The 14,557-nt window shown below is 38.1% G+C and overlaps 7 protein-coding genes across 7 annotated transcripts; 3 read left to right on the top strand and 4 right to left on the bottom strand.

Moving 5' to 3' along the window:
* The first annotated feature begins 1,090 nt into the window (after positions 1 to 1,090).
* On the top strand, positions 1,091 to 3,748 carry BDF20DRAFT_878641 (uncharacterized protein). The gene has a single exon (XM_053081509.1). It carries the CDS (start codon positions 1,189 to 1,191, stop codon positions 3,640 to 3,642), a length of 2,454 nt encoding a protein of 817 aa, XP_052934914.1. The 5' UTR covers positions 1,091 to 1,188; the 3' UTR covers positions 3,643 to 3,748.
* Positions 3,749 to 5,005, bottom strand: BDF20DRAFT_878640 (thioredoxin-like protein). Its single transcript, XM_053081508.1, has 3 exons — positions 4,547 to 5,005; positions 4,130 to 4,432; positions 3,749 to 4,066 (listed from the first exon to the last, which is right to left on the bottom strand). The coding sequence occupies exons 1-3, from the start codon at positions 4,804 to 4,806 to the stop codon at positions 3,811 to 3,813; spliced, it is 819 nt and encodes a 272-aa protein (XP_052934913.1). The 5' UTR covers positions 4,807 to 5,005; the 3' UTR covers positions 3,749 to 3,810.
* Positions 4,534 to 9,699, top strand: BDF20DRAFT_606329 (uncharacterized protein). Its single transcript, XM_053075862.1, has 7 exons — positions 4,534 to 5,005; positions 5,102 to 5,296; positions 5,382 to 6,945; positions 7,010 to 8,823; positions 8,907 to 9,034; positions 9,137 to 9,195; positions 9,295 to 9,699. The coding sequence occupies exons 1-7, from the start codon at positions 4,890 to 4,892 to the stop codon at positions 9,610 to 9,612; spliced, it is 4,194 nt and encodes a 1,397-aa protein (XP_052934912.1). The 5' UTR covers positions 4,534 to 4,889; the 3' UTR covers positions 9,613 to 9,699.
* Positions 9,700 to 9,799: 100 nt separating this feature from the next.
* On the top strand, positions 9,800 to 10,153 carry BDF20DRAFT_821969 (plasma membrane proteolipid 3; the record flags this gene model as incomplete). Its single annotated transcript, XM_053077656.1, has 3 exons — positions 9,800 to 9,839; positions 9,936 to 10,037; positions 10,122 to 10,153. 3 exons carry the CDS (start codon positions 9,800 to 9,802, stop codon positions 10,151 to 10,153), a joined length of 174 nt encoding a protein of 57 aa, XP_052934911.1.
* Positions 10,154 to 10,363: 210 nt separating this feature from the next.
* On the bottom strand, positions 10,364 to 11,396 carry BDF20DRAFT_822066 (class II aldolase/adducin N-terminal; the record flags this gene model as incomplete). Its single annotated transcript, XM_053077661.1, has 3 exons — positions 10,364 to 10,802; positions 10,895 to 11,062; positions 11,134 to 11,396. The coding sequence occupies 3 exons, from the start codon at positions 11,394 to 11,396 to the stop codon at positions 10,364 to 10,366; spliced, it is 870 nt and encodes a 289-aa protein (XP_052934910.1).
* A 487-nt stretch (positions 11,397 to 11,883) lies between these two features.
* BDF20DRAFT_606722 (uncharacterized protein) lies at positions 11,884 to 12,670 on the bottom strand. Its single transcript, XM_053075863.1, has 2 exons — positions 12,157 to 12,670; positions 11,884 to 12,057 (listed from the first exon to the last, which is right to left on the bottom strand). The coding sequence occupies exon 1, from the start codon at positions 12,581 to 12,583 to the stop codon at positions 12,224 to 12,226; it is 360 nt and encodes a 119-aa protein (XP_052934909.1). The 5' UTR covers positions 12,584 to 12,670; the 3' UTR covers positions 11,884 to 12,057; positions 12,157 to 12,223.
* Positions 12,671 to 13,233: 563 nt separating this feature from the next.
* Positions 13,234 to 13,919, bottom strand: BDF20DRAFT_823055 (HAD-like domain-containing protein; the record flags this gene model as incomplete). Its single annotated transcript, XM_053077765.1, has 4 exons — positions 13,234 to 13,406; positions 13,505 to 13,663; positions 13,736 to 13,778; positions 13,893 to 13,919. 4 exons carry the CDS (start codon positions 13,917 to 13,919, stop codon positions 13,234 to 13,236), a joined length of 402 nt encoding a protein of 133 aa, XP_052934908.1.
* Positions 13,920 to 14,557: the final 638 nt, after the last annotated feature.

Genomic DNA, 14,557 nt, shown 5'->3' with positions numbered 1-14,557 from the left:
AAAGGCAAGAAGCGCTTAGACAACGGTAATTTAGGGACATCGTAAGCTACATGTTCGTCAAATTCGTTTTCAAACGAGGATTGAATGTACCACAAGGCTTTGATAAACTTGGTGGGATTGAAAGTCAAGGAAAGCAGCGTAACCTTCTCCGTTACAAGATTTTCAAAGCTTTTTTACAATATCTTTATCTTGCTTCTGTCTTCATTACTAAGCTGTAAACTTATTGGGCCACTTGCGTTCGACTTTGCAAATCACTTGGTAGCAATGTGCTTCTGCTGTTTCGCTGCATCGGCCTTCCTGTTATATGTATAGCAGTAATACAAGTACACATAATTAGAAAGAAAGAAATCAAAACTAGAGTAATGTGAACGAGACACACAATCATACATTAAATACGTAAGCATTCGCCCCTCAAAAAGCTCAACAATGGAGTAGTTGATTGCCTAGTTGGATTAGGCATTCAGAAACTTTTTGGAAAAAATGCTTACAGAAAGAACTTCTTATGAATTATAAATTAAATCGTTTAAAAGTTTATACGCGACTGTTCCATTAAGGTTGTAAGTGTGTTTAAAATCAAAATGCAATAAAGATTGTAAGTCATCTAAAGTGGACGTTACAACACTGTAACTTTGAATTATGCCCCTTTTAGGGTTTTTTTAATCCATAACACATTTGATCTGCAGTTTATCTTTGTGACCGTTGAGTTTGAATAAAAATCTTTTGTTTAAACGTAACATCAAGTTATATTTCAAACACAGCATCTCATTTAAATGATCTGAATTTTATTCTGTATAGATTCGTTTAACCCATTGATAAGTTGTATACTTGAATCCCGTATATAGTTGAGTATTATAACGGTCGTTTTATTGCTAGTATCAATTTCAATCAAGAAAAAATTCAATAAAGAATTATATCTTATGGAGTGTATGCTTTTACTGCAGCTGATGGAAGAGCTACCATTCTGATTACCTAAACCTACGACGACCAATTATCTTTCTTTTTTACTGAGTAAACCTTAAATCTGGGTTTTTTTTTGAGGCTGTCATCTGGTTTTGGCTGTGTAGATCGTAAAGTGAGGGTTTTTCTTACCATCACCTTTATCAAACACAACTTCTGAAACCAAGAAATAAGCTTAGGCTTTTTATCTTCACAGCAACTTATTGTTTTCTGTGTTCAGACTACTAAGTGATGGATTACACCTCTTTTAATTTCGAAGATAATGGAGATCTTTTCAAACTGAATACTGATACCGTCAATAACGACACGAACAACATAGATAGTACAGCCAATGTGAATTTCGTGAATCAGCCTCATTCATCTACTACTTCTGAAAGTCATTCTAGCTCAGTAGACTTCTTCAATTTTCTTGATGCTACAGCTACTTCTGACGGTAATAACAGTATTAATAATCAGAATATGATTACTGCTTTTAGCAGTGTACCTCAATTAAGTCCAGATGCACAACAAGATGGCAATATTGGCACTTATACTGATAGCAGTGTATTATCGGGACATAATCCAGAGTATACAATGTCTCCTCTGCAGATAGCAACACAACAGAATAGCATCGTTGTACAGCAACAGCAAATACAGACACCATCAGAAGAGCAAACATTTCAACATCAGTTCCATACTCCTTTGCAGCATCCTTTGAGTAATCCCATCTCACATACACCAACAACCTTCGATGATCTTTTGGATGATGATGAGTTTTTCACACCGCTCGTTTCACCAGCTATTGCACCTTCTTATGACCATCAATTTCAATTCGTAAACACTCCCAACATGACGGCAACAACGCCTGCCGCTGCTGCCGCCGCTATTAATGTGTTTTCACCACTTTCCTCACCTGCGTTAAACCCTTCCAACACAAATATTCAAAGCCATAACTTCTTGAATCAGAATGTTAATAGTACTTTATTGGATCAAAATACGTTACAACAGAAATTAGCATTTATTGAAAGGCAGCAACAACAATTAAGAAGCATGCACCAACAAATCCGACAATCAAGTGTTAGTTCTGCTACTGTTGCGGATACTACTACTGCTAATACGTCTACACCTACAGTTCCAACTGGGAGTGGTACTGCTACCAACAACAATAAAAGGAAATCGATGCATAATAGTCCAAGATCTTTTACTGCTCCCAGCAACAATAAACAATTGGCATCTAGTCCGCTAGCTTTAAAACCACGCAATGCTATGAGTAACAAATCAGCTGCCATTGCACCTGCTACACCTTCTTTATTGATGAAATTAGGTTCTGGAGGAGGAGGAGTAGCCAATACGATCAACCATGCCGCATCTAATTCCCTGTCTCCCTTAGCTCAATCTGCAATCACAATGCCCACCACTGTTACCTCGCCCATGTCTTTACCTTCCTCTACACCCACTTCAGCTCTTCCTGCCAATGTAATGTCTTCATCTGCCGCAGTAGACAACATGTCTTCGCTACCGGCTGCTATGTTGTCTGAACCACCTAAATCTGCGCCTTTACTACCCACGAACCCAAAGATACCCAAACAAAAATCAAATGCAACAACGACAAAACGTCGACGCATTTCTTCCAATACATCCATCAGTAAAATACCAGCATCAACTGCCACTTTCTCCTCTCCTGGTTTATCTCCCAATCCTTCTCATGTTCAGTTTTCACCATTAGGTCCTCGACCTACTGGTAGTAATGTTACTAACATGCATCATTCACCTCGTACTTTGAAACCACTCATATCTCCCTCTTTGCAACCAAACGGCAAACGCTTGTCAACGATAGAAGAAGAGACGGCTCGTGCGCTTCTGACAACTAAATCGAACTACGAAAACTTGAAGGAAGGTACAGCGAAACATTTAGGCATCGACTTCAATACGACTATCCAATCGGGCATCGAAAATAGAAGGTCAGCGCATAAGGCAGCTGAGCAGAAGAGAAGAGATACTTTGAAGCAGAGTTTTGATTCATTAAGAGTGGAACTCATTGATGCTTTTCTCGAGGATGATTTGACTGAGGATGTAGACGAACAAATAGGAATTGGCAAAAATGATGAAGATGAAGCTGATGAGTTTGAGGAGAAGAAGGAAGAAGAAGAACAAGGGAATAAGAATGAAGGAAGTAGACTGAAAGACAACTCAAATAACAAGGAGAAGAAAGTTACTGAAATCGATAAGATTGAAGCAACAGTTACTATCGTCAATGATGATGGCACTGAAGAAGACGGCAACAAAGAAGACCCCCAGCCTGTTACGAAGAAGAAAAAGTTAACTATTGAAGAGCAAAGATTGGAGAAGGAAAAAGAAGTCAAGCAAATGAGTAAAGTGGTCTTATTACAGCACTCTTACGAATATATATTGCGACTCAAAAACGATAAGAAGCGGAAAGATGAAAAATTGAAAAGAGCAGTAGACGAATTGAGATTGTTACGGAAGCAGTTAGGTTTACCAGAAGTGACAGAAGATGAGAAGCTTGAAAGGGAACGTGAGTTAAAAGATATTAGAGAGCGAAGAGAAGCGAGACGTAAACAACAACAGTTACAGTTAGAGCAGCAGAAAGCGAAAGATAAAGAAGCTCAAGCAATAGCAGCAGCAGCAGCAACTAATACCTGTAGCTCACTTGAAGACAAGGAGAAAGGCAAGCAGAAGGAATAAGCCTTTAATGAAGTTTAACCACATTTAACAAAAAAAACAAACCAGAACTAATCTACATTAATCTATATCCTTAAATATAATTTTTATTCTTTAACTTATTTTGATACACTCATGTTTTACGATCAAGCACAATAAATAAATTGCCCCTCTTCTTTATTTTGCCTTTTTTTAATCAACGCGCTTTGATTTTCTTTCACGTAAAGACGCCCTATTTGCAATTTGTTTTGGTATATCTTCGGTATCTTTCGATCCTTGTTGTTCAGTATTGTCTGCAGCCATTGTTGGTGAGGCCGTCTTCTTATTCGAAAGGACAAGTAAACCGAAAGATAAGATCAAAAAGCCAGTCAGCAATCCAATCAATGTCCATGGTGAATAACTGGAAACCTTTTTAACTAACTTTCCAGTGAATCCCACTAAGTGTCCACTGTAAATTATGCGCATTTAGTAGTGCTCTTGATCACAAAGGTAACATTTAGAATTTACTTACAATAAACTAAAAGGCGATAACAATCCATTCTTGGGCTTAACGTCACGCCATTGTTCCAATGTGACAAAGGAGATAATATCATTGTCTGTTCGCGTGGATTGGACTTGGCGTACTTCTCTGTCCTTAATATGAACCAATGTGGGCAATCGAGAAATAAAAAAGCGTGCTGCTAAGCCCGGGTTGTTATCCACGTTGACTTTCCCCAGTTGCACATGAGAGTGTGTTTTGTCAAATTTGAGCATACGGTCTGCAGCTTGAAACTTCGGCTCTAGACGTTTACAGTAACCACACCAGTCTGCATAGCTATTTTTATTTCGTTTTCGTTTTTTTTTTTCCGTTTAATTTGTTCCTTTGCATCAATAATTGTTCTGCTTTACATATTTAAAGAAGACATCGTTTAAAACGAGAGCAACTTACAAATCGATTAACCATTCATCTTCCTTTTTCACCAAATCGGAGAAATTCTCATCGGTAAGTTGAACAATAGCAGCTTTACAGAAGGTGATAAATGTAATGACCAAGACCAATATAGAGTATACTGGCTTCATTATTGATCCGTGCGTTGCTAGCTGAGGAAGGAACAATTGGGATAAGGATAAACTCGATGGATCACCTCGTACACCACTAAATTTTGCGGTTGGCAATGGGTTGATTGGAAGTTTTGTGACCCGCTTCATGCTATCAGTTTCCGAGAATTTTAAGTTTCAAGAAAAAAAAACTTAATAGCATATCTCTCCATTAACAAATTCTTCGACATCGCATGAATTCAAAAGCAGATCTCAAAGCTGCAAGAGAGGCTATTGGCAAAAAAGAATATACTGAAGCGATAAAAGCGTGTAAAAGAGTCCTATTGTGGGAAGGAGAAAACTACAACGCGTAAGAAAAATCTATTTGTGACATTGTAAATGTTGAAGAGCAGTGCACTATACTCACAAGCAATGAGTGGGCCAACAAACTACAACCATTACGTAGTTGGGTATTTTTAGGTGTAGCGCACACAAATTTGGAAAATGACGACGAAGCAGAAGAGGCTTATAAACGAGCTATTGAAATAAATTCAAATAATATGCTTGGTTGGCATGGTCTAGTGTCTTTCTATGAGAAAAGGAAGAGATATCAGCAATTGACAAAAACGATTGATCAACTACTACCTCGACTAGTGGAAAGGTAAAACCGACATAACAAAGGGGTTAATTGATATACGACAAAAGGGGCATCCAGTTCTCATAAACATACATTGCGATTGCTATAGCGGAGACGGTGCAAAAGTTGCGGATTACTTGAAGAAACTACTCCACGCCTATCAAGAACAAAACGACCAGGACAACTATTTGGAAACATTAAAAGAGTTTTTGCCGCAAAGCAGCTATTACGACCTCATCAAAGACCAACCCGATCTACCATCACAAATTGATATATGGAAACGTATTGTCCAAAAAATGGAAAAGGAATTAAAGCAAACAGTTGAAAACGAAGTTGCGTCCAGACGATTCCGCATGAACGCCGGCACGCCGGCACAGATACTCACAGGTGTTGAAGGAGACGTCTACAGCATATCCAAATTAGGTACCGTTTATAGGAACATTTTGGATCTCATACCAGCCGATGCCAGTCAAGAACAACAAGTTTGGAAACTAAAGCTCTTAAAGTTCAGCACTAAGCAAATATTAGGCACTAAAGATAGTGATGAAAAACATGCTCTCTATCAAGAGATTATAGATATGGCTCACGAATTGAAAAATACTGATGACCCTTTACCTCTTCAACTTTTAATCGAATCAACAGATGCAGCTTCTGTTGATGACTATGATTGGCATCTTATCAAGGAAATGATGGACCGATTTCCTGATCACGGGTTAGCAAAGCTCGCTCAGGGGTATGAGCTCAATCAAAATGACAATGTCGATCAAGCGTTTGAATTATTTAGCGAAGGAATTGACCTTTGCCCTAACAGTCTGTTGGCATACTTATGTCTCAGCTGGATCTATTATCAATCAAAAGAATACGAAACAGGGCTAGAATATGCAACTCGCGGTAAAGATTTGGTAAAGAAGATCAAAATGGAATACGGTATTTCAATGCGTAAGGCACTATGTTCATTAGAGCTTTGTATGGCGCATTGCTATCAATTAATGGATAAAAAATATCATATGGATGCGATGACGATCTACAAGAATATTCTACAAAATTACAATGCCAATCAGACTGGGGCTTTAGAAGGAATGGGATTAATCTTAATGGATGAAAAGAGATTAGACGAAGCATTACAGAATTTTGAAAAAGTAACAAAGTTGGACGAGAAGAACCATACATCTGTAGCGGCAATCGGTTGGATCTATCGCGAAAAGAAGGACTATGAGAAGGCTATAGAGTACATATCGAAAGCTTTGATGATGGCTGAAGAAGAAACTACAGTTGTAGCTGAGAAGGAAAACCAGCAGTATGGAGCAATATCAACAGGAGGCGTAGCCGAATACCAATATCGTTTGGGTCGTCTGTATTGGGACATGCAGCAAGTCGATGAAGCTGTTCAGTATTTCATGCAGGCCGTGAAATCAAACCCTTATCTTGCTAATGGATTTACTTATTTGGGTCATTACTATCGGGAGATTAAATATGACCATGCACGAGCCAGAAAATGTTATCAGAAAGCCTATATGTTAGATCCGCTGGATGACGATGCTGCCTTACACTTGTCAGATTATTTGATTACAGAAGACAGTGATTTAGAAGAAGCAGAAACTATATTTAGACAAGTAACAAAATTATGTCCCAGGGCAGCATGGGCGTGGCGACGATTGGGTTATCACAATTTGGTAAGGTCTTAAAATTTACCTATTGTCCAAACTTACTCTAACATTTTCCTTGAATTGAAACAAGAACACGCAAAATTACAATGATGCTATTAGTTGTTTCCAAAAAGCGTTGCGAATCGATACTGGTGATGTGCATTGTTGGGAAGGGCTTGCCGAGGCATATTCCAAAGTGGGCCGCTATGTCGCTGCTCTTAGAGCGTTTGGTCGCGCGACTCAGCTAAATCCTCATTCTGTTCATGCTCATAACGAACAAGCCTACGTTCAGCAAAAGGTCGGGTTGCTTGATGATGCCATTGCAGGTTTCCAGCACACTCTTGACTTAGCGGCTGAACAAAAAAATCAACAATACATCCCCGCTCTTGCAGGTTTAGCCGAAACATATTTAGAGCATGCTAAAGAAGATCTTCAAGCCGGCTTTACGGGCCGCGCTTCAGATAGTTGTAATAATGTTTTTAGAAGCAGCTTAAAAGCTCTGCAGCAAGATAACACCATGATCGCCTTTTGGAAATGGGTAGGCGATGCTTGTGCATTTTATCGCCATATTCCCAAATACTTGAACAACTGCGCTTATGATATTCTTCAATCTTTGATGACATTAACGGACCAAACGATTCATGAACAACTCCATTTTCCTGCAGATGATATGGCACACCATTGGATCAGTGAATTTTTAGCACTGGAAGACATCCAAGCTGATTTCAGCTTACCAACAACAACAGCAATGGATATTTTGTTATCGTGTGCCACTCAGGCCTATAAACAGGCCATTGCGTTGAGTAAAAACCACCCATCTATAGCACCTTCTTTCTGGCATGATCTTGCCGTTACTTATTATCATATCAGCTTGAATTCATTGTATGACAAAAAGAAAGTTGTCGCAGAACAGAAAGAAGCAGCAATGGCTATTCAATGTGCGAAACTTGCCTTAAAATTGGAGCCCACACAATATATGTATTGGAACACGTTGGGTGTAATTGCTATGACTGTAGCTCATTTGCCCAAGTTGGCGCAATACGCATTTGTGAAAGCGATAGAATTTAATAACCGGAGCGCTATTCCATGGACGAACTATGGCTTTCTATGCTTGGCGCAAAAAGATTATGAGCTGGCGAACCAGGCATTTGAAACAGCTCATGCATTGGATCCAGAATGGATATCAGCTTGGATGGGTCAAGCTTATGTAGCCTCTCTCTGGGGTGATGCAGCTTACGCAGCTACCATTTTTGAACACGCCTTTGAATCTAATAATGATGGATCTGTTTTAGAACCGAACTATGGCTATGCAAACAGCGTCTATCAAAAACTCACTAACACATTGTTTTCGTCTTCAAACCAACACAACAAAATAACGAACAACCACGATGGTCAACGCGTAACGACTGATATAGTCGTAACACCTGTATTTGCCCTTGAGAAATTGACAGAAAAGAAGCCACAGCTTGCACTCGGTTTCAACTTGCTAGGCTTGCTATTAGAAAGATTGGGACAATATGATCGTGCTTCCGAAGCATTCGCCTCGGCCATTTTGGCCTTAGAAGCACAGATGGAGCAATCAATTATAACAGAAGAGGAAGGTCAATCTCGCTTAGCAAAGGTTCATACTAATTTGGGAAGAACATTGTGCGCCAGCGGCGATTTCGAAGGCGCTATCAACGCTACGGCTAGTACAACCGATGTCTATGCTCGGCTTAACGCAGGTCTTGCGTATTACTTCATGGATCAATTGGAAGAATCATTGTCAATGTTTGAAATGGCATTAGAAGCTACTCAAAATGATATAGTACTACGTCAGGATGTCATTGTTCTACTGAGTAAAGTTCTCTGGGCCTTGGAAGGTGAAGAACAAAGATCTGTTGCCAAGGATCAATTATTTTCTAGGTAATTTAGTTGGAAAAACGGAAACATTCTATGAAATTACTGCTTTTGGTAGTTTGTCTCTAATGCTTTTATATTCCGCTTAGCATTTCTGAAAATCCAAATTACTTGCCAGCTATCTTTTCGTTATGTGCAATGGGAATGCTTGAGAATGATGAGACGTTGACAGCAGCAGCATTACAAGAGTTAGCCAAAGTGCCAGCCAGTGTTGCTTGTAAGTACATCAAACAGAAAGCGTCGAATTTTTCTTACAATTCATTTGTTTGGATCAGAATTAAGTTGCTCTGACATAAACTTTTTTTATTGCTAAAAATAGATGAATCTGACAGGGAACAGTATATACCATGGCTATTTTCTAAATTCTTCGAACTTAAGGTAACATTTGTAATAGGTTAATATTCCTTTTTATGTAGAAAATTCTAATATTTTATCTATTTTTCACATTATTGTCCTGAAATGACGTATGAACAACAGAATGATAGGCTATCAGCTACTCGTGCCTTGGTTAAGAGTGTCCATCAAACACCTTGGTTAGCTGATGTGTGGAGGCAGTTAAGCAAAACTATCATCAAAAGATCAAACGAATCAATAACAAACGATAGCAGTAAAACAATCATTACCACAGATTCACTCACTATGTCCAGTAAATCACGAACAGCGAATTCACAATCCGAGGCTTATCAATATGCTGCTGTCGCCGAAAAGGATCCTACTCTATCAAAAAAACTTGCTCAAAGAGCTGTCATGACAGCGCCTTGGCGTGTAAGTGCTTGGGAGGCTTTGGTAATATAAACTTCATGGTGCGTCTTAACCACAAAAAGAAATAAAAGAATGACGTTTATTTGTCCAATCAAATGCAAGCATTGTTAAGAGCGGCATAATGAAAAAAATATTTAAGCAGGAGGTCATGGATCTCTTTTCGTTGCATTTTTGTCTAATTTTTATCAACAAAAACCATACCTAACCACACAAGCTTATAATGGCTTTCACTTGTTCTGATATTTGCAAAATTGTCTTTGGTAAGTATTCTTCATCAGAATAATGTACTGACGTGCGGTTGAGGACTGTTGAACACTGTTTACTCAAACATGTACTTTACATATCTACTGGAATAGCCGTCATCCTTCCTCCTCTTGGCGTTTTACTCGAGAGAGGCTGTACTTGCGATCTCTTAATCAATATTTTACTGACATGTCTCGGTTACATTCCTGGAATTGGTAAGCAATAGCTTCTTCACTGCCAAATAAGCAATGGGTCGGATAAAAGGCAAATGTGTACTAATATGAACTTTATACAATCAGTTCATGCGCTTTACATTATTCTAAAATATTAGCCTGTCAACCTGTAGCGTACAGCCTTATAACAAGTTCTTAATGCGAAATGAGCATGTTATCACCTAATTTTACCATTTATAACGGCAAATTTTCTGAGCTGAAGATATACAAACTACACGTGCTTTGTATATATGATATCCTTTAATAGCTACTATTTAATGTTAATACAGATTTTAATATTTTATTATCATGTCAATAAAACGAATATTTTATTCTAAGCAATCAGGCTGTTCTCTAATGATCATGTCATACATTGGTTGGAACTGAGCATAACCTGCCTGTGCGTTGCCTATGTTACGGAAGACACTTCGAGCCACCTCATCTGAAATAAGCTTCAAGTCTTTATATCCATTAGGTAAAGCAGCTTCTGCCAATAGTTGTGACTGACAGCATCTTTCCATTGAAATAAAAGCCCAAATAGCTTCATCGATGGTTTTACCTGTTGTGAGCAAACCATGGTTTTGCAGAATTAAACATTTGTTTGTAGGTCCCAAAGCAGTAGTCAAGCGCTGAGCTTCTGCTTCATCAAATACAACGCCGCCAAAATCTTCATAGACCGAGTGGGCTTCAAAGAAAGCACATGCATCTTGCGTGATAGGCAATAGTTTACGACCAAAAGTAGAAAAGGTTCTGCCATAAATAGAATGACTAGATAGAACAGTGTTGATGTCAATAAATTGACCGTTATGCATCAGAAGGAAAGGATATGTATATATTGACCAAGGAAGTATTCAACCTACGTATGGACTGCGCAAAATACTTCAGGTCGTGCTTTATGAATTGCTGCATGAATGACAAACGCAGCTTTATTCACTGTCCTTGTACCACGTACAATAGAACCTTCATGGTCAATTAGAATTAAATCGCTGGCCTTAATGTGACCGAAATACTGGCCAAATGCATTGACCCTATTTACCAGATATATTTACAGTGCTTAGTTTACTATGTCTTTCTACATTTGTAGGCTAAATGTTGTTACCAAAATAGATCAGGGTATTCAGGATCTCTGAAGGTCATATGACCAGCCACCCCCTCATCCCAACCGAACTTTGCTAATAAACGAAAACCTGCTGCTAGTTTCTGCTTCATATGCATCCGTTGAGTATGAACATCTTTGAACGTAGGAAACGTAGGAATAATAACGGGTGCTTTCTCAGCTGCTCTGGCATCTGCTTCTGTTTCTAAACCAGTTAAAATGACCTTTCGTTTTGAGCGTAAAAATATAGCTGCCCCTCCAGACATTTTGACAGTTTTATCCAAAGATAGCGACGTTTCTGATTCTGTTGTGAGTGAAGATGCTTCTTTTTTTATGCTGTATTAGCCGTGCTGTCAATAATTGGATGTCAAGGAAAGGGATCGTGTAAAGGGAAACTTACCTTGAAGGAGCTGACATATTGCTCACTTTTTTTAAAATTCGACTTGCTGGAGATAAATAGGTGAAGGTGAGACAGGGAAAATAGACCCATTAAATACGATTTTTATTGAATGCCAAAAGCTCATGCAATTGTTACACATACAGTGATGCTTCCTTGCGAAACGGGAAGTCAAAAGCGCTACAGTTGCATTGTTATAAAATTGTCTCAAGAAAACATTCGCGTATGTCTATACATTTCGATGTATATTATAGAGTTTGCAAACATAGATAATAGTCAGGTTCGGTGTTATAGCACGCAAGAGACGAGTTACGCAGCTTTATTTTGACTGAACTATGTGAATAAGGATGCAATTCGTTCACACGATAAATAGCTCAGCAGGACATAATATATACTCATTATTAAGCAGTAATTGTATTTCTTGGACAATGTGTATGTAACCTCTAACAGTTAATCAAAATGGCACAATTATTAAAGATCGGTAGTCTGTTGCACATCTAAGCAAAGCAGGATCAAGATGCACAATAGCACTGTCAAACAAATACATATAAATGATGATTAAGAAAAGGCTGCAATAGTTACAAGTAAAATTGAGAGGTATTGTTCCCCTGAATACAAAATACTATTACTTCTTCAAATTGTTTGAAAAGGAATAACCTAACAAGTCTCAAACTGGACCAGATGCTGTTTCTTACTTTATCTACTTTTTTCTCGATGTTTTCTGCTGTTAGATAAAACCACAGTTTTTCTCTCTCTTTTCGAATTTCTTAATGCACCGGGAAGGGAGGCAATAACTGACTTCAAACTGGCAAATGCCTTAAGGCCGAAGCTAATTATAATTTGTATGTAAGCTAGCAGTACTAGTACAAATGAATTGTACGGAGTATTACAACAGTGAGTGCATTGCAAAATACAATTTAGAAGTACTATGTAGAGCCGAAAAATCGTGCTGGCATAGTTCGAAACCAAACAAATAAAAAGCGAAAATTCAATTGCATACGCTGCCTTCTGAATTTTTATCGTTACAATCAAATAAGCACCAAAAGTTGTCTGCATGTATTTGACACTCTTGCTATTTGCATCATCTCAAGACGCGATACATACATATCTTAAGAGTGAAACAATGTCTGTAACTTGCATATATTGAAGCATTGGATCCCAGAAGACGTAGGCAGCATATGATTCTCTGGTACATACAATTGCTCATATACTTCGTTGCGTAATGATAACTATTAAACAGCATTATTCCACATTACTACAGTCATATCCATCTGATATTGTTTATTAATGCCTGACATTAGTTAGAAGCTTGAGCTATTTTTGATTCTTTCAAAGAAGGATTATTGATATCGTCTCTCTCTCTTGTTGATGCTTCTTCGATATTCTTCAAGAAAGGTAACAAGTCATGGAGCGTAAGGATCTCTTTTGGACGGTGATCCTTGGTCATGCTCAAATCTGCCAGCATTGCGGGCGAGAAATCTTCAACCGATGGTGTAGCTATTATTTTGAATGAGTGATCAATTTTTTCCAAGAGGTCCAAACAATTAAACGACTAAAACCTGATCTTGTCTCTGTTACCTCTTTCTAATAAAACAGAGTTCCATCCTGCTTTTAAAGCACCGAAATAATCTCTGGAATACGAAAGGCGTCATTAATGTAACCCTTCACTAAAGCGTTGTTATCTTTCGAAAATGCGCATAGTCAACTTACGTTTCTACATCATCACCCACATGTAAAGCTTCTTGCGGTTTCACCTCTCTACCTGCAGCTTTAAGTGCTTTATCATATATCGCCTTATTAGGCTTTACTACACCCACATCTGCGCTTGCCAACACAAAGTCAAAATACTTCCCTAATTCCAAATTATCAATAATTGTTGCTTTAAAAAAGTCATGGATAATTGACCGTCAGCATGCTAGTTCAGCTTTCTATATCAGTGTTTATAATTTTTGTCAGCAGAAAATGTCTATTGGTTACCTAACCTTTCATCTGCATTACTGATCACACCCATTCTAAATCCTTGATTTTTTAGTTCTTCTAGAGTCGGTAAGACGTCAGGGAAAATTGTATAAGCGTCGCCTGCATTAAATCTATTGTAGACTGAAGTGAAAAGTTGATCATAATTCTTATCGAGTTCTACCAAAAGAATAAAGATTGTTGATTAGGGCAGGATAAGCACAGTGAACAGATAAAGCATATTTCCACTACCTTTTGGTTCTACGCCTGACAATGTATACGTTGAGTAAACCAACTATGCGTAATAATAGGCGACAGATATGAGTTACTCATTGAATCGAAATCCTGCAACTTTTTCGAGCACAAAATTCTAATCTGTTTTGAAGCCGAATTTATCTTTATCACCTACTTCTCTCCACCAGGCCTCGGCGGTCATGCCATGATTCAACCCATAAAACGGTGCTTTCTTGACTTGTGCTTTCCATGCATTACCAAAGCTTTGATGTACGGCTTCTTTTGTTACTTTATACCCAAATTTGGCAGCTTCCTCTACCTTTTCTTAAACAAAACCATATTACTTATGTGTTATGTATTGTTGTTGTCTAATGCCTTATTTTATCGTCCTTGTAGAAGTTCGTTGAATCCTTACATATTGGGCAGATAGACTACCCTTTGGTTTGAACAGCGTATGATAAGCATCAAAAGTAATCAATTTAATTCTTGAAGGACTTGTCATTAAATCGAAAAACTGTGTCAACAGTTTTGAAGAATAAAGGAATGAGAAAGAGACATAGAACAGTCAGATTAGTAAATCAACAAAAAAAAACCAAACTTATGCCGCAGGTGCAACTGTGGTTTATTCCCAGTCAACAAGGGCTGTCTTCACATTAATTTGATTCAATAACTATAGCTTACTTGTGCGTTCTCTTTAATCAAGGAAGCTTTTCTTGCAATATATTTAAATGCCATTATTGGCAAATGGGGTAGAGAAAGCAGAAAAAGGGACCACTAAAGAAAAATAGTTCCAACCCAAAAAAAAAAAAAAAAAAAAAAAAAAAAAAAAAAAAAAAAAAA

Source organism: Mycotypha africana, assembly GCF_025528875.1.
Source record: "Mycotypha africana strain NRRL 2978 chromosome Unknown BDF20scaffold_7, whole genome shotgun sequence".
Lineage (NCBI taxonomy): Eukaryota > Fungi > Mucoromycota > Mucoromycetes > Mucorales > Mycotyphaceae > Mycotypha > Mycotypha africana.
Note: the sequence above shows the minus strand (reverse complement) of the source record. Positions and strands in the feature narration are given on the sequence as shown.